Here is an 18,964-nt window from a genome sequence, read left to right as displayed (position 1 = left end):
TATCGTTCAGTCTGTTATCAAGGATTGGACGTGATCCAAATCTATCCTTCATCGTGCATCTCCGTTTGTTATGGGACATGTGTTTTGCGGTATAGTGGCATTATCGGAGCTAGAAACATAAACTTACATCGGTGTCAAAAAGGGGGAAAGAAAGGTAAACTTGAATTTGGAAAGTAGAGGGAAGTGGTGAGAATGGAAAGAAAACATAAGATAGGAAGGCAGGGAGTGACACTGACATGCTGATGAAAATCCTTGTGGGGGGGGGGGGAAGCGACAAAATCAATCCAAAAAAATACTGATCGGCTGACTGATTAATGGATTCATTTCATTGAGATGAATGCGAACTACTTCATACTTCGCGTGTTAACAAACTATACCATACTTGCCACTTTTAAACCTACTTATTTGTATCCATTTGGGACTTAATATCACTTATGGTATGATACGTATTTGCGATCATACACGAAATGACTAACGCGGTGTCCTGTCGATATTTCAAATGACGAATTTGAGTAAAATCATTCAAGACTCAAAAAATGCTATAGCCATACTTCACTGATAAAAAAACCGTGATTTTACAGAAAATAAACAGATTTTGTAGAAAGCAATAACAGAATCATTCTGTAAATTCATAACACAAGAATTTTTCTGCAATTGAACAGAACAGGTCTGTTTAAAAAGGGGGAAAAGGGTGTTTTATTCAAGGAAATTTGTAAGATTCCATACATCAAATACCAATTTCCTGTAGGATTACGCAATTCGGTAAGATTACAGGTGTTCTCGAGACTCTGCTGCAGGAACTTCTTTTATTATAAGGATAAATTTTCTAACAGTGTTCCTATATATCTATACCTTGTATCCATACGACGTATACATGGTATATCCAGATGTCCTAACGTTATGACCAAACGTCGTTTAGCCATACACCCTATTCCCATACGACGTATATCCATACGTCCAGTGCCCATATTTCCTATATTCATGCGTCCTACTCCTATATTCATACGTCTTATATCCTTATATCCGTATATGTCCTGTATCTACACATCCTATATCCAAAATGTCTTATATCAACAAGCCCCATGTATATCCATACGTCCAGCATCCATACAATGCTTATGCATAGGTCTTATATCTGTACATTTTATATTCATGCTTCCTATATCCACATATCACATATCCATACATCCTACACCAATACATCCTTCCACCCAAACGTCTATTTATACGTCGTATAGCCATACAAAAACTGTCAATGCGGTAAAAGAGATTTGCATTCGTAAAGCACAATAACGAGATATTTTCATTTTCACGTGCTCCTCGATATTTTAATCAGATGCATAGAAACATAGAATTGGAATACAAAAAGATGGTTAACAATCATCTTTCAGCCGTGAAATCAATTCCATACGCTCATAGTCGTCGCAGGAACATAGGGGGCAAAATGGTTGGACAAGAAGGAGTATGCGAGAAAGTGATGCGACCTAGCTGATAGTGAAGATGTTTTGCGTAATAAAATAATGATAAAGAAGCTGTTGCGCAATTTCGGTGGATTTGGAAAGAAGTTGGCAATGAAAAGGTATAGGGTTTGATATGTCGAAGGGGGTTAGGGGGTTGCTGCGCCCACCACATGCGTTTATTTATATGCTATTGTATTATGACAATCATCATAATCATACTATGAACTACGGTATATCCCTAAATGTACCTCATATAGGAAAGGCCTATAGCATAATATTGATACTCTCAAAGACAAATCTGAAAATTCCAAAAGGAAACGATAATTGGCATTTCGTGCCTCAACTGCCATTTTAAGAAATTAAATTGCGAAAATGAATGTCAATGCATGACATAGACCGTGGGCATTTGGTCGAAGTCTTCAAACATTATTGTTTCTAATCGGTATAGCCTATAAACAGGTGCCAACGTTGTCATATTTCCGGTAAGAAAGGGGGAATGAATCAATGGACTTGTAGATTTTTGTGAGACACTTTTCATAATTTTACATTTAAAAAATACTATTTAGAGTATATGCATTTTCAAATATCAATGTCAAAATTAAATATTGAGAGGGTATTATTTTTGACATGTAGTATTTTATAGTCGCTTCGAATCCCTACACGCTTAAAATGTTGGGCAGCATACATTTATCTTGGTAAATATATATATATATGTAATGCTATCAATCAGAAACCGCTTCAAAAAGGCTTTGCTACACTCAACTACTTCACGCAGATGATGATCTCATGGGGAAAATATCTGTTTGCACCTTTTTGATATATAGCCCCCCCCCCAACGAAAATACGTTCCGCCGCCCCAGACAATCTACGATCTATAAACTGGATTGGATCTAAATAACCAGCCTTAATATCATTATTGAAAAGTTCCTTGATTTATAATGCGATAATGACACAGTGCGGACTATCTGTGACAGATGTATAGCTGACAGGTCAAGTTTCGCAATCGAAACAGTATTATTACGAATGCCCTTATTTATTTGGTCTTTTAAATTTAAGTTTCAGCAGATGTATGTTGCCATTGCGTCTTTGACATTCTTTGACATAATTCTTATATAGGCCTTCAATAAATTGAGCATAATTAAGGATGAAATTACCAAGTCTTGTGCTTCTGTTTGCTATTTCATATCCAATAACGATTTTTTTTCATTAACGTCAATATCAAGATAAAAAAAATTCCGAATAAGATTTAAAGATGAATATTTGATTTTTATTTTACCGACGGATAGTTCACTTGGTATAGAAAAATGCCCCCCCCCCCTTTGTAAAACTGTACAATCAATCATATAAAAAAAATAAAAACGAAGGTAACCAAGACCATTAACATTTTATCTAAAGGACTGGCTAGTTACCATCCACCTAATATATTTGTGTTGCAGGGTCTACATGGTCTGAGATATCTGATTTTATGCGAAAAGGGTGTAACAAGTACATCATTATACGATTTCCTCGCTGACTTCTCAAAGAGTAGACAAAACTTCTCTTCCATGTATCCGTGTCCCACACACAGTGAATGCAAAGTATTTGTATACATTCTCAAACTTCAAGATGTGTATTCTGTGACAAATAGAGGACTGGATATGATTAATTATCCGAACAAATTTCAAGTACCTGATGTTGAACTTAACGCTTAGATATAGACACGATGTTTTCTAGTCATACTAAATACCATGAATGTTAACATGCTTGCATGCCAATGTAGCAAAAGTACTATACGCTATTTTCTTGGCAATGGTGTTCAATAGTTCTTCAACAAATCTGATTAATTGGCCAGTTGTATCATTGTAATTAAATAGCCATGATTATTATGCATCCCCCTAAATTGAGACTCATTACATTGAGGGGCACATTCTAAATAATCGTAATGATAGAAAAATGTTTAAATAAATCATGAAATATATATTTTTTTGTTGGCTGTTGAAACACCTTGTAAAAAAGTGTTTAAAGATTTCGAACCATCCAACTGAAAACAAATCTAAATTCCAATCTCAATTTTAGTTTGCCTTAATGTTTTATTGTTGTTTGTTTGTTTTAAAAGATTTTTTTATTTTAAATAGCAAATGCCATCACAAAGCAATGAAAGGGAAAGTCCACCACACGAAAAAAAAGAATGAAAAGAAAAAAAAAACAAAGAAGTATTGAACGCTGAACGCTAAATAGTTCATCGGAAACTGTTTTCATATGACAAAGTTATGATATTTTACAATATGAGTCAATGAATCGTTTCCTCATTGCCAAATCTGCAAAGCTCGAGATATTTGTTTTATTTCATATGATCGAAATACAAAAGAAATATTGAGTGTATGAAATCGTCGACTTTCTGATACATCTGTAAATCGCTGAGAGACTTCGTCAGTCGTATTAAGCGATAGATAAACGAGGAAAATTACTATTTTCCCTTGTATATCAATGTATATAAAATAAATCTAAATGATAGTAAAGAAAATTAGTGTTTATAATAATTATTTATAAGTTTAAAATGGTGAAATGAATAGCGAGCCACCATAATAAAGGTATTCACAGCCCCGAGCCCCTGCAAGTCCCGAAGCGAAGACCCGTGTCACACGGTGCAGGAAGCGAGTGAAGACGCGCTGATGAGGCTATCCGCGCTGTATATTACCAGCCTTCCGCAAGCTGACCGAATTCGGCACGACAAATTATCTCATTTCCGACGAAGGGGGGCCACATGTAGGCTAACAAATGCCAATGACACCACAAAACAATAAGAAAAGGAGGGGTGGGTGCACCCCCTTACCCCGTTTATGCCCGTTTGGGGAATCATAAACTTATTTTCGTAACCATTTTGGGATTGCCATGAAGCAGGAATTCTTCCTAAAGACATAATTTATTTGCAATAAAAAATGGCAATTTTCCTTTCCGCCTTTTTTTTTAGTATCGCACTGGCGATGGGTACGAATTTTTCGGGCTTGCCCTAATTACTGAGAAGGAGTTTATGGTGGTTGCCTCCCCTTTTTGATGGAGGCCCCCTTCCTCCCCCAATGGTTTCCGAAATAAATTAGCCAATCATCGAAACCTGCATGCCGGTAACCAGGATATTGGAACGCTTTGCGCAAAATGTCTTTAAAAAAAAAAACAAGTTGGCAATGATTTTTTTTTCGGCTATTACATTAACGCATTGCGTAAGGTTTGCATCGTATTGCATCGGGTTTATTCCCAACGTTTCAGAGAAATTTGGACGTGCGATACACAAGCTAGATATTTGTTTTGTAGTATGTTGTGGTCTGGCAGACATTGCTAAGGAAATTATCTATCAAAAGGACTTGATAGTCATCTTCCTTATTTTTATAGTTTATGGAATCCGCCCACATCCCCCTTTCTTGCAATATGAATTAACCATTGACAAAATAATTTATTGATAATATAAAGGATGTAGAGTTATTATGGAATGTCTTTAATGGATTGGGTAATGTTTCAGATCCAGCCCTGTACATTTTCATTTCATTTCATTATTGGTTTTTGCAACATTTTTCATAACACAATTCTGGACAAGAAAATTCATATCTGAAAGTTGACAGCAAGATAAGGAACAATAGTTTTGTATATAAATCATCAAATATATCATACATAAATGAAAAATATTAAGTGGAATTTTTAGTTACACAATAAATATGATGGTTGCAAGGGTCGTCACAAAAGCAAAGCTTGAAAACGTTACAGCCATGGAAAATAGCCCAAATAATTGATATCTATTGTCATAAAACGTGCATGAGGACTGTGAGGGGGGGGGGCAACGGAAATTCTTGGTCCTTAGCATGAAATGTTAGAAAATAACACGTTTTGTTGTTTGATTTTTAATTTATACATGTTCTAGGAAAAAGTCAATGTCTAATTAAAATAATGGTAACAATGATAGTGATTTTCTTTTTTTTTAATTTTGTGGTTTTGGTTTAATTGCAAAATGGTTTAATTGAAAATTTCATCAAAATCGGATGTAAAATAAGAAAGTTATGATATTTCAAAGTTTCACTTATTTTTAACAAAATAGTTATATGAACGAGCCAGCTACATCCAAATGAGAGAGTTGATGATGTCACTCACTCACTCACTGTTTCTTTTGTTTTTTATTGTTTTAATTATACAATATTTCAATTTTTACGAATTTGACGATTAGGACCTCCTTGCCTGAAGTACAAAATGTTAAGATAATGGAATTCCACGTGTTCAGGGAGGAATGAAACTTCATTTCAGATGACAATGACGAGAAAATCAAGTATTTCATATCATAAAATACACAAGAAATAGTGAGTGAGTGTTGTCATCAGTTCCTCATTTGCATACCGACCTCGATGTGCATATAACTGTTTTTTTTTTAATAAAGCGAAACTTTAAAATTTCTAACTTTCTTATTTTACATCCGATTCTGATGAAATTTTCAGTGTTATGCTTGTTGATTTTTTCTCTTTTTATTCAAATCAAATTTATGTTGGGGTGAACTTGTCCTTTAAAGGAATAAAATGATCTTGTCAGCCTGAGTGAATCATGCATTCCAAATATCAGGTCCATGATGTCTTAGTGCTTTATGTGCAAATAGTGTCCTGGGCTTGTTTAAGTGAATATTATTACATGTTCTTATATGAATGTAAATTATTATTATATGAAAATAAATACGTGAATGCTGGAGGAAGCATGTCATAATTATATCTATGCATAAACAGTGGTAGTTGTAAAGTATTAATATCATTTATCTTAAATAGTTCAGACTTCATAATAAAGATGTTCTGGATTTAATCAAGAAGGTTTACAGGTGCATTAAAAGGTACTCTGGGCTGAAAAGAATTACATGTAAAAAAATAGAGCATAATTCACTGAAAAAAATGAAAATTTTGTCAAAATGTCATAACAAATGACAAAGTTATTAAATTGAAAAGTTTAGTGAAAACAGTAATTTATATGCACTTCATCATGAATATGAACTATGTGGGGTGATGATGCAATGTCCCCATTTTCCTTTGTTATTACATCAAATCATAATTAGTTCATATTTTCATACATGGGTATCTCATGTGTCTCCATTTTAACAAAATAAGTTCCAGCAATACTTACCTTACACATTGAATCATTATTTTTATCAATCCAAAGTAGTTGTTTTTTTCATTCTCGGCGGACAAAAATTTGAATATATATATTTTAGTGCAATCAAATACAAAAGAATAAGTGGGGATATGCAATCATCAGCTTGCTCATTGCATATTCATGGGGACATGCATAAAACCGTTTCATCGAATTAATGCCAAGCTTTGAAATCTCATGAATTTATTCCTTGTCTGATTTCGACAAAATATTATAAGTGTTTTGTTTGTTCGATTTTACTTCATATGTTTTCAAATCATATTTATTTTTAGCCCGGAGTACCCCTTGAAACTCGCTATCGTTATTGTTATTATTATTATTTTCTTCTTTGCTATTGTTGTTATTATTATTATCATTTCTTTATTATTATTGTTGTTATTGCTATTATTATTATTATTATTATTATCATCATCATTATAATTATTATTATTATTACCATCATCATCATCATTATTGTTATCATCATCATCATCATCTATTCATGTAAATTCACATGATTATCAAGGAAAATGGTCATTTTGTTGTTATTTCTTCAAAATGTAATTATATTCCACTGCAAAAAAACCAATAGGGCCTATAGGTCTCAACAAAGTTCAGTTGGAACTAAACTGGGCGGGAAATCAATCTTTTCCACAAGATTAGCTGAGTCTTTCCGTTTTTCCCCCAAATCTAGCCCTCTCCTTTTTAACCATTTCCTAAGTGCATGCAGACCCAAAATTGCTCAAAAACGTGAATTTGTGTACAAATCAAATGCAAATAGTGTTTTCGCCAAAATTCATAAATGTATCATTACTTTTCATTTTACTGACTAAAATCAATAAATTTCATCATTTTTATGGTCAAAATAATGTCCTCACCAATTTCCAAAAAGTCGAAAAAGAAAGAAATGCATAAGAAATTAATGTGATGTTGAATTTTAAAGGTACATTTGATCAGATTCCTATAAAGAGTAAGTGAACCCAAATTTAACATTTTAGGGGTCTCATTCAGTTAATTAGAGGAACCAATTTATTTTACGCACAAATAATTAGCAATGACATTTTTCGCAGGATTTTATCTTTTAGTTTTCTAAACTATGCCATGGGTAACGCGCTTGCCAGTTTTCGTGGCGATCGCGCGGTAAACGGCCGAGATCATGAGGGGGGGGGGGGGGCTGAATCAGCCCCCATCTTCTTAGGCATCACAATAGCCCAGTCTATTTAGGGTTAAAAGATAATTTACGATGGTATTCAATATCTTTTGATAATTCATTCATCTATATATACTATCATTACCTCAATGAGATGCAAACTGCGCGATAACATTTTCAATTTTCTATAGCAAATAAATTAGACTCTGGTCTAAGTATAACCGAGCAGTTGCAAAGCATTCTTATATGCATATTAGATTCAGCACCTGTTTTTTCTCTCAATTTTGCTTTATTTTGCATGCATAACGGCTTTTTTTAATACAAAAAAGTATCACATTGACCATATTCTGTTTTCACAATAATACCAAGGGAGAAAGAGTTTCAATAGTCTAAAAAGTTTCAGAGATAAGAAAAACCAGATTAGTTTATTATATCTTCTCTTCATTCATCATGATTTTATTAGACCTTTTCATTATTATATTGTAGTAAAATTTGAACCTCCTTTTTTCCAATTGGGGTAAACCTTTTTTAACGAAGACCGTGTTCAAAGTTGGGGTAAACCTTTTTTAACGAAGACCGTGTTCAAAGTTCCTATAGGAACTTTGAACACGGTCTTCGTTAAAAAAGGTTTACCCCAATTGGAAAAAAGGAGGTTCAAATCGGTCACACGGCAAATTTGGTCAGTTGGCTGATAGTAACCACTATGATAGCCAAAGAGCCGCGACCTGCTTTCGTGCTGACGGTCAACGCGGTCATGGTCGAATTAATCCCCCTTTTCCTCCCGATGACGGCCTACATTTTTTACACCCTTATAACTCACCCCTTTCCTCTCTCTCCAGTCCATTCTGCCATCTTTCGGCCCTCAGTTTATTAATCGATTATGGGGGCCTCGTATGCCCCTTTATTTCCTGCCATTGTTTTGAAATATTTTCACCTGTTATCATTAGGGGTCCGAAACACAATTCGTGAATATTATCATTGTGACATCTAAATGTAGGCCTAACTATTTTTTTTACCCTGATGCATTTATCCCTACCTTCCTCTAGAAATTGCAATTCCTCTAAGGCCCCCCTCCCCTCTCTGTATGTCCCCCCTCCCCATTCTCTCTCTCTCTCTCTTTCTGTTTCAACTAATCTTCATTTGCTTCCTTTTCTCTTGTTTTTTTAGTTTACCCCTCCCCCATCATCATAAGACGCCTTTATCCTAGCTGCCTCGCCACCAGATTTCCTATCTGTCTCCAGCCCCCCCCCTTCGCTTCCTTGCGTTTCATCTTCACGTTTATCAGAAGTCTCACAGGTGGATTAAAATTTGAATGACCCAACCGTTTGGGATTATAAGCAATGAATCATACACGGTACTCTCCGAGATAGAGCAGCGCTTACATCAGTGCACGGATGAACATGAATTTATATTTACTGCCGTTTGAGCCTTAACATGAACCAATCACCAAATATTCAAAACAGACCTAGAAACGTTTCAGATGCCTTGAGCAATTTACAATCTGGAGCGACATAAAGGCCGGCGCACACCTTTGGACTGATCCACGATCTGATTTTATAACAATTTGCGGTTTTTGTGACAATATGAATGACAAATATATATTTTTTTTATTTTATGCCAACATTAACTGAAGGAATACTAATACAACAAATTTGGATGATTGCAAGCCTTTGTTTTGGAGTGGAGGTCATATTAGTTTAAAATCGTTTATATACCCTCTTAATTCTAAGGATTGAAAATAAACCAAGATCGGCTGTAAATATAGTGACCAGCCGAATATTAGATTAAGACTTAAACCATTAGGATTTAAACATAAAGCTAAAAGATTTGAATTTAAATCATTTGAGATTTAAAAGTTAATCCTAAAGATTAAGAATAATTAAAAAAAATTTGCTGGTCACCATTCACAGCCGATCGGGATTTATTTTAAATCCTTGGAATTTAGAGCCTTGCCAATTGTACGATTGCTATGAGGTCATTACGACTAGATATTGAATTAGCTTTTATTCTTATTAGGATTATAACATCTAGTCACAGATTTGAACATAGGTATTCGTATGATGATTTAGAACATTACACAGTAATATATTCCATGTTTCAACATTTAGCATCAAATTCTAATATCCTAATATCGGGTCACAGACCAATCGTAAGGTGCAAGGTGACTTTTATTCAGAAACAAACAAATCCTTCCATTTTTAAAATTGGATTTTGTAATGATATTTTTTAATTTGGCGATACCTTATTTCGAGAATCATGAGTTAATGTGCCATTAGTCATATAAATTTTTAGTGATTTCAAAATCGCATCGATTGTTTTGGCAGGTATCTGCATGTGCAAGTGGTATCAGATCATTTTGATTCCCTTCCAAAATAATGAAATAAGATGAAATATAAATGTGCCTTTTGCACAGACAGGAAGTGCACAAACACAATTTCATCAACATTCAAGTCTGGCGACAATTCGTAATAGAACATTATGTGTGGACATTATCATCTTACCTTTTATCTTTTTCATGCTGCTTTTTTGAAACCTTCCCAATTTTGTGGTTAGAATGTAGGTCATGGTTGTAACTCCTTTCACACAGAGTGTATATGAGGATTTTGACAGAAATACATGTATGCGGGAGCGTTTATACATCATTCCCCCCATCAATATATCTGATGAGCATATTCAACTATCGGAATGGAAGTCATTGTGACGTCACAACATTCATAGTTTAATAGAGGTGCTAAAGGCGGAAGTCTATTTCTATAGTGGATTTTTTTCGTAATAACTATTTAAACACTTTTGTCTATTTTAATTTGATTCTATGCTTATTTTCAATAATCTATGTATTCATTCATTTTTTTTCACTGATACATTTATCTATCTCTTTTAAAATTGGAATCAAGTCGAATTTACTGTGACATTGCCCTTTAACGATTATGACTCTGGGTGCAATAAACTTTTGGAGGTGCCACGAAGCATGTGGTATCACTCGTCTAGTTCGAACTTGAGAACATGATCATCTCTCATGGGGGCGAGGTTGGCAGGTGGGCCCAGTTCCGGGAGCGGGCTCTCCCCTACCATCATTGGACCAGAATCAAGGTTCTCTTTTTGCTTCCAGCCCCCCCCCCCTCCCATCTGAAAAAGAAAAAAATATATGAATTTATTTGACACAATATCTGTCCTATTGCCTTTTCATTCTTCTTTATCGAAGGGCGCCTCCTCGTGTTCATAAAAAGAAATAACGTAATGCCATTACATGTTATTGCATCCAAGTTCTTTCACAAGTCCATGACCCCGTAACACAAAGTTTAGCAATTATTGCTCAATGAAATGGCCTATCAAGATTGTCGTTGCATGTCAATTTTGCTCTGTAGACTGATTAGGAACCAATCAGAATCGTCCTTTCAAACTATTGAGATTGCATGTGATAGATGTTTCATAACTTCATGATCATTGTTTTTCATATTATTAGAATGAGCAAAAGCCATGTTTAGAGATATATTTTTATTGTCTAACGGAGGGGCGGGGGAGGGGTGTACATGACTTGTGTGACATCACAGTACTTGTCTCTTTAAGTGATCGATTCTTTGACACAGACTTACTTATTTCAATGTTTTCATTATCCTTTATGTGAAATCAATTTAGCCAATGTATTCAAATCTACTTGTTGAGGTAGAACCGACTTTTAGATTTCTAAATACTCATGAGACATGCACACCAATAACAATAACAAATGAGTCAATAACAATCAACTGAAGATACTGCTATTTTCATTTTTATTCAATTCAAAATTCATCATTTTAGTCGATGTACAAAGTATTTAAATCCATAAATCACTGAACAATACTTTAATCGAAATCACAAATTTATAATGTACTTATCACACTTCACAGCAACCAAACAATTCTTAAAATATTGATCTAACCAAACATTTTCTGCGGTAATACTGATTTTCCACAAACGGTTAACCTAAAATAAGCAAGATAAAGGAGAAATTTGTCTAAAATGGAAAAAACAACTGTTAAGTATAAAAATAACAAGCTTTATCGTGCGAAAAAAAGTAGCTAGTGACTTCGCAAGAAAAAAGATTTTTCTGTTTTAAATAATATTTTATTTTTTGACTCTCTCAAATCGATAAGTTTACAATCACAATTCATCTAAATCAAAGTTTTGTACATGTATATGAAACATAGAAATATAATCGTATCAATGAGATTACAAACAAATTTTCAGAATTATTAAACATGATTACCAAACTTCTCTCACATAACAATGTGGGAGCAGAGAAAATATACATATGGCTTAGTGGTAGAGCGTCCGCCTCATGAACGGGAGGTCGTCACGGTGGGTTCGATTCCCGGCCGAGTCATACCAAAGACTTATAAACATGGGACATTCTGCCTTCTTGCCTCGAGCTCAGCATTTAGACTGGAGAAGGGTAATAATAACATGTTATGTTATGCAGGACCAGCTGGAAGAGCAGTCTTATGATTGAAGTGGCTACCCTGGGTAAATGAAATATTATTATTATATCGATCGACAAAGAAAACCGACTTTGCGAAAGATGACCTTTTTCCCTGAACAAAATAGAAATATAATCTTTTAGATTTGCAGATGAGTGATGAGTAAATGATCTCATGTAGCGCCTTCTATCGAAACAGAACAGATTTGTTTTCATTGGATTCGGTTCTACTTTAATCAACAAACGCCGGCCCCAACCCCCCCCCCCAAAAAAAAAGGGGATGTGCGTGTTTGATTTGTAAACATATATATTGAATCTATTAATTCAACTCGCATTGAAAGTTTATAAGAAAATAGGTTTGCATGTAAAACGCATGTAAATTCCGAATAAATTTGTTATTATGTATTGTGTTACACAAAATATACAAACAATTGCAATATCAAATACTGCTCCGAGACTAGCTTGGATAGAGCGTTATCATGGTTATAATGAAAACATTTACATGAAACAAAAATTTTCTCTGAATCGACAGAAATTTATGGAATAATCATAATATTCCTGGTTAAAAGTAGATTTACATGATGTATATATTATAATACTGTATAGTAGAAATATGTACATTTTTAAAATAACAAAGAGAAACATGATTGAAAAGATTAGCATCGAATAAAGGGGCAGTTACTTAATTTTATGATCTGTTTAGCCAAAACCAACTTTTGAAATTTGAGGGTGGATTAAGCTTGAAAATTCTGTCAGAAACGAATTTGTTTCATAGGTAAGTGCAATTTTCTCTATCAGTAAATGCTTTGGGACCAACCAACAGTAGAGGGCGATATGCCATTAGAAAAGAGACAAAATATCAATATCTCGTGTGTGGTTCTCAACAGGTCGTTTAAACCAAAGAAGAAACGTACGTGTGTATGAATTCCACTTTTACTCTGAATGTTGATTGGTGCAAAAATCAGGATCATATTGTCTTGGTTATTTTTGTTAAGCCTCTGAGGCCAAATTGGCCTAAGGCGATAGGATTTATGCGTCGACGTCTAAAGTAAAAAAAAATATGTATATACATAAAACTATAGTGTTGTTAGACGGATAGATTTTATTTTATTATATCACACAAATTTATGAACATTTTATCACATTTTCCTGAGAATATACATATACATAATTCATACATCATTATTATGTACTGATAATTATACATTATTATACAGACATATACAGATTGCATTAAGTTAATATTAATCACAATTAATGGTTGCTAACCATCTCAATAAGCCAAAATCGTCATGAGTGATTATCAAGCTTCTTTCTTCTTTGAAATCTCACTCTGTAAGATAACCCAATTATTCCAAAGGGCATCTCCTTCAAAAAATTATTATTAATATACTATGCCTAAAAAAAACAAATCAAATTTTGCAATTCAGAATATTCATATCGGAATAATTTACAACGACATGTTTATTTGACAAAAGTGTTATATTTCACAATTTACACTTCCCATTTTAGTTTTAACAGACAATGTCCGATGTCATAGGTTTTTCTGCATTTCCCGGACATGTCGGATTCACTACTTTTACACATTTTCTTTACAAAGGCTCCCCTAACATAAACGTGTACCATGTTCTGAACCTACAAGACGATCATTATGTGAAGGAGAGAGAGAGAGAGATAGAGAGAGAGGAATATACCCCTTCTCTCCCTTTCTAACATTATGACACTTCGTTATACAATATATACTATCATCAGATTGAGTAGAGATTTATATACTCAGGAAAAATTATTGAGACACAATTTCCTTCACAATTTTGTGTTAAATTCGCGTCTATTGACACGATTTGATCCGCTTCCGGTTTGATCCACTTCCGATTTGTTCCATTTCCGGTTGGTTTCATTTCTGGTTTGATGTAAGCCTATTCAGATTCGAGATCGTTGATCTTTTTCCACCAAATCATCAGCTTTCGAGATGGCGGAGCTCTCTCGTAATTTCTTTCAATCAAAAGATATTCACGGATCAGGAAACCATGTCTGTGGCATTTTGATCATGTTGATATTCCATGCCAAATGGCCAATAGCACAGATGTATTTAACCCATATCTATGGTCAATAGTATGTTCTCCTTGGTCAATTTAATAGGGCGCTATCTTTTAGCAACGACTGAGCCTGATCGTTTCCTCAAAATATATTATTATCCAAGATGACCAAGCTCTTTCAAATTTACTTTAAATCCAAAGATTTACTCTAAAGGATTTGAAAACCATGTCTACGGTATTTGATATTCCATGCCAAAGTGATCAATGGTTTGTTCTTATTGATGATTAGGGCGCCATCTTATGACGACAATTAAATCTGATCGTTTCCCTAAGAATGAATTAACCTTCGACATGACTTCGCTCTCTTGTTATTTCCTCCAATCCAAAGACATTCTCAGGTGGATCGGGAAACTCTGCATAGTAACATTCCATGCCCGATTGGTCAATACTTTGTTCTCCACTTTGAGTAGGGCGCCATCTTGAAGCAACGACTGAATCTGATTTTTCCTCCCAATCAACTATCCATCAATATGAGGTAGGTCTCTCGTAATTTCTTTCAATCCAAATACATTATCTGGTGCATTGTTTATGACAATCAAACATTCCATGCCAAATTGGTCAATAGTTTGTTCTCTTTCATTTGAAGGACGCCATCTTGTGGTTACTGTCGGGTATGTCAATCAACGGACATTGGCATTAGGGGTGTATGTTCGCCTGCGTGATTCGTAAAGAGCCATTTACGAAGAATTCGGTTAAGTTCTGAGGATCTGCATGGTGACAAAAAGGGGTGGCAAAAATTAGTTTACATCGAAATTATATATCAATATCCAAAATTGTCGATACACCTTGAACAAGAAATGTGCATGTATGCAGCCTTTTAGATGTTGAAATAAATAATTTTATCTAGAATTGAATCAACTCAATTAACCATTTGATTTTAATCAAATTCAAATCATTCAAAGTATTATCACTTTTGACATTCAATTTCAGTCTCGTGTAATAACAAGAATTCCTGTATTTTGTTAATCAGTGAAAACTCTGTTTGTATCATTCCTTATGAATGAAGTATTTTTATATACCAAGTTGACAATTTGACAAAGTCTATCACAAAATTTAATATCGTTTAGTATTAACTACATTTTTCAGTAATCAGTATCTCCATAAATTATATAGGTCTTTTAGCAGTGCATTGTTACGTTTTTTTCATGATTTGCCTGTCCATCATCAGAGCATGTTGCATGATTCGCCGTATCTAGTAATTTCTATGAGTCGCCGTTTGTACCAAAATTACATGTAGGCTTACGGACAGAATTTGTTGTGCAATACCGAGCCATATTGCACAATCTAATGATAAATGATCATCAAAGACCGAATTGCTTTTCTCCAACGGAGACCAAATATATTCCAATCGTTAGGCGCAATTTTTGCAATATTCCCCAACTCGTAGAATATTTCTGGTGTATCATTCTCTGCCTCAAAACCAATATCATGAATAGCGGGTACATTCCTATATCACTACCAAAATCACAATAATAAATAGTTGCACTTTCGATAAAAAAACCGGTTGATATTAACATAATATACTACTGTATTCGATTTTGTCTTACCGTTCTGGGGCTGTTTTGATCTCGCAGCCTGAAATATGGCTATGTTCAATGTCGGGGACCTGCAGAAAGGACAAAAAAAGTTTTAGAATGAAAATTATCATATCGAGATTCCTATGCCGAAAAAAACCTAATTTCTGTGTTCTGTGTTATAATGACACTATTTTCATTTTCATATTGGGCATACATCTGGATCCATCAGAGCGACGTCTACATGGTCTATACAGGGTTTTCCCTATTGACTAAGATCTTGGCTTTCCCGCACACACTTTATCCACTTACTAGGAAGCATAAAACAAGAGACTCCAAAATCAATTGCTAGGCATAACTTCAATAACACATGATTTCACTAACAGATGAAATACGTAATGCAAAAACACTTAATTATTTTTTCAAAAAGTTCAAAAGATTCCATTTTTAGAAATTCAGTGGCTGAATGGCGTATGAATACCACTTGTATAATATGTTATGGCATGGCACTTTTTATGCCTTCATTGTTTATGAGTATTTCTAAGTTATTTTGTTTGTTTTTAAACATGTTTTTGCCATAGTCCATGAATGTTATTATTGCATTTTCTATTTCATCTTTTCGTTTATTAATGGGTCGGCCTAAACATAAGGATTTGTTTTTATTTCCTTTATGACTGCTACCCTCAGTATGATTCTGAACCATAATGCAATTTTTAGACTGTCTTGTTTAAATACATGTCTCTTAACTTTGTATTACATTTTTTTTTATGTAAAGGTTTTACTGAGATAATGAAACAATATGAATTTTGAATTTGAATAATTTCGTATCCTCCCAGGTACCCATTTATTTCATTATCTATTAATAGTTGTTTCTTTTAATTCCCATGTGTCAATAGGCGACTTGCGGTACATCAATTTGCAATGATATAGAAATGCATTCTCTGTATTTAGTAACTTTCTTATTATTTGTTGACCAAAATGAAACGTTAATGATAAAACTGTGATCATGTTTATTTTTATAGAACATAGAGATCTCACTAGATTCGTGATAAAAAGACTTTTTTATGACTATTTTTTCAATTAGAAGTAAGATTTTTTAAATCTCTGACTCACCCATTTCTGTAGTTCACTGACATCCGGGATATTCTTTGGTGACCCTTGACCTGATGTCACGACCAAAGATGGAACGATGAGCTGATATGTAAATGAAAAATTAAGAGAAAAATCGCTTGATATTATAGTCTATTTGAATCTGTTTCATCCGGAATATGACAAAATCCAGGATGGGTGACACGACATTTTACTCCTTCGACATTTTGCTCCATTCTTAATATCTCAGAGAGCATGCATAGGGTTAGAGTTAGGATAGAGTTTGGGGGTTCAGAATAATATAAAGGATTTGTGTTTATTAGTTTTGGAGGTTAGATTCATGTTTTTCTTATCGTGCAGATTTTCCATCGGAGCAATTGTCATTGGAGTAAAATGCCATGGAGTAAAAAAGTGATCGTAACATCCTATATTTTGTAACCGATTCAGTGTAATTATGTGTTACAATGTGTCATAGCGTTTAACATGATAAATATGATTAAAAAAAAGAAAAAAATAGATACAGAGTAGGTGGTTTCAGACCGCCTCGAAGTTCGTCAGTTCCAGGTATTCTCTGATCTGGAAATTTACATCGATCAGAAAATACCAGGTATTTTGGTAATGTGAAAGCAAACTACGCGTAACCCTTTCTCGTAGCATATGAGCAGCTCAAATCCTGTAGTTGTTATAGGCTACCGACAGTCACACCAACGATACCGACTTCAAACCGATCGATGGTATGCCATTGGTAATAACGTGATAGATTTGATCGGTCTGGAATCGGTTTCTCAGTATGGCTGTACCGTAAGTGTGACATGCCAGCCGACCACCCAGGCGACTCGTGTAACATAAATTAGCAATTTCCAAAAGGAAATTATTAGATCAAATCTTTTCAATCTCATGGGTGACATTAAGTCTTAATACCCAAGAAAGTCCTGCTTATTCAGGCCTTTCTAGTTCATTATTATTTTTTTGGCAGACATGTACACGCAAGTGTGTTTATTTTTCCCCTTAAATTTGACTTGGGTATAAAACCCAAGTACAAAGGGAATTTACCTTTGTACTATTTGTATTGAAATGCTTCATAACAATTATGAATAAACGGATAATATTTGGAGTAATCGCTTAAAAACTATGATTTGAGCTCCTTAGTGACTGTAAAGCATAGAAAAAAGCTTGATGAATTATTAGTATTATTGAAAAACAAAATAGTGTTGAATGAAAAATTTAATGATGAAAATTCAATATTATTGATGATGGAGGAAAGTAAAAGATCAAATTTAACAGTGAAAAGCACTTCTAGAAATGGCAGACAGATAGGAATTTAGACAACAAATAAATTTAAGTAAATACGCACAGTAATGTACCAATAAAAAACGAATTAATGAATACATGAACTAATAAATAAATGTATAATGAATGAATTATTCTAACAAATGTTCATTTTATTAAGTAATCGATTCATTGATAAATGAATAGGCAATAAAGACAGAAAGGTAGAGAAAAAAAGGAAATATAGATAGAAAAAATAGAATAAAATAAAAACAGCAAACCAATGCAATAACAAAATGAATGAATAAATTAATGATTGATTAATTAATTGATTATTCATTTAATAGATGGATAGATGCAAAGATGAATGAATAACCTTAAGCAACCAGTAATAACCCAACACTGTATAAAGATTTAATTTTTACAACCTGTCTAGGAGACAAATTCAGAGTCAAATTAGCAGGAAACTCTTTCAGTGTCCCTGGATTGGATTGCGGTTGTAACCAGGCAAACATACAAATAATTATTTGTTCTTTGCTTGGTGACAATTTCCCCTTGCTTGTTGCGCCTAATTGGGATTGTTTGGGAGTAAGGAGGGGTAATATCCTGCCCCTCACCCCACTCCCTATCCTAAACCACAATGAGACTTGGTGTTGTTATACGATGGGTGTGCTAAATAACTATTTTCCTCACCTCCCTCAATTAATTCTGTGGTTTTTCAGGATGGGTACTGTCATCCCCACATCTTATTGATCATATCTCTATGCATAAATCTTGCTTCACAACATGTATTAATCCTTATATCT

The 18,964-nt window shown here is 34.1% G+C and overlaps 1 protein-coding gene across 2 annotated transcripts in view; it reads right to left on the bottom strand.

Moving 5' to 3' along the window:
- Nucleotides 1-11,487: 11,487 nt before the first annotated feature.
- Nucleotides 11,488-18,964, bottom strand: part of LOC121428539 (bifunctional epoxide hydrolase 2-like) — a 64,732-nt gene continuing 57,255 nt past the window's right edge. The window contains exons 17-20 of one of the 2 annotated variants that reach the window (XR_005971810.1): nucleotides 16,914-16,994; nucleotides 15,834-15,892; nucleotides 14,836-14,993; nucleotides 11,488-14,796 (exon numbers count right to left, since the gene is read on the bottom strand). Coding sequence is in view for 1 of the 2 variants with exons in the window: in XM_041625314.1 (XP_041481248.1) it covers nucleotides 14,903-14,993; nucleotides 15,834-15,892; nucleotides 16,914-16,994 (231 nt within the window). In the remaining variant the exon portion in view is untranslated. Of the gene's footprint in view, nucleotides 14,994-15,833; nucleotides 15,893-16,913; nucleotides 16,995-18,964 lie in introns of both variants that reach the window. The other variant, XM_041625314.1, reaches the window with a different exon arrangement.

The sequence above is a fragment of the Lytechinus variegatus genome, chromosome 1 (genome assembly GCF_018143015.1).
Source record: "Lytechinus variegatus isolate NC3 chromosome 1, Lvar_3.0, whole genome shotgun sequence".
NCBI classification, from domain to species: Eukaryota; Metazoa; Echinodermata; class Echinoidea; order Temnopleuroida; family Toxopneustidae; genus Lytechinus; species Lytechinus variegatus.
The sequence above is the reverse complement of the archived record's forward strand: the minus strand, read 5'-3'. Positions and strand labels throughout refer to the sequence as shown.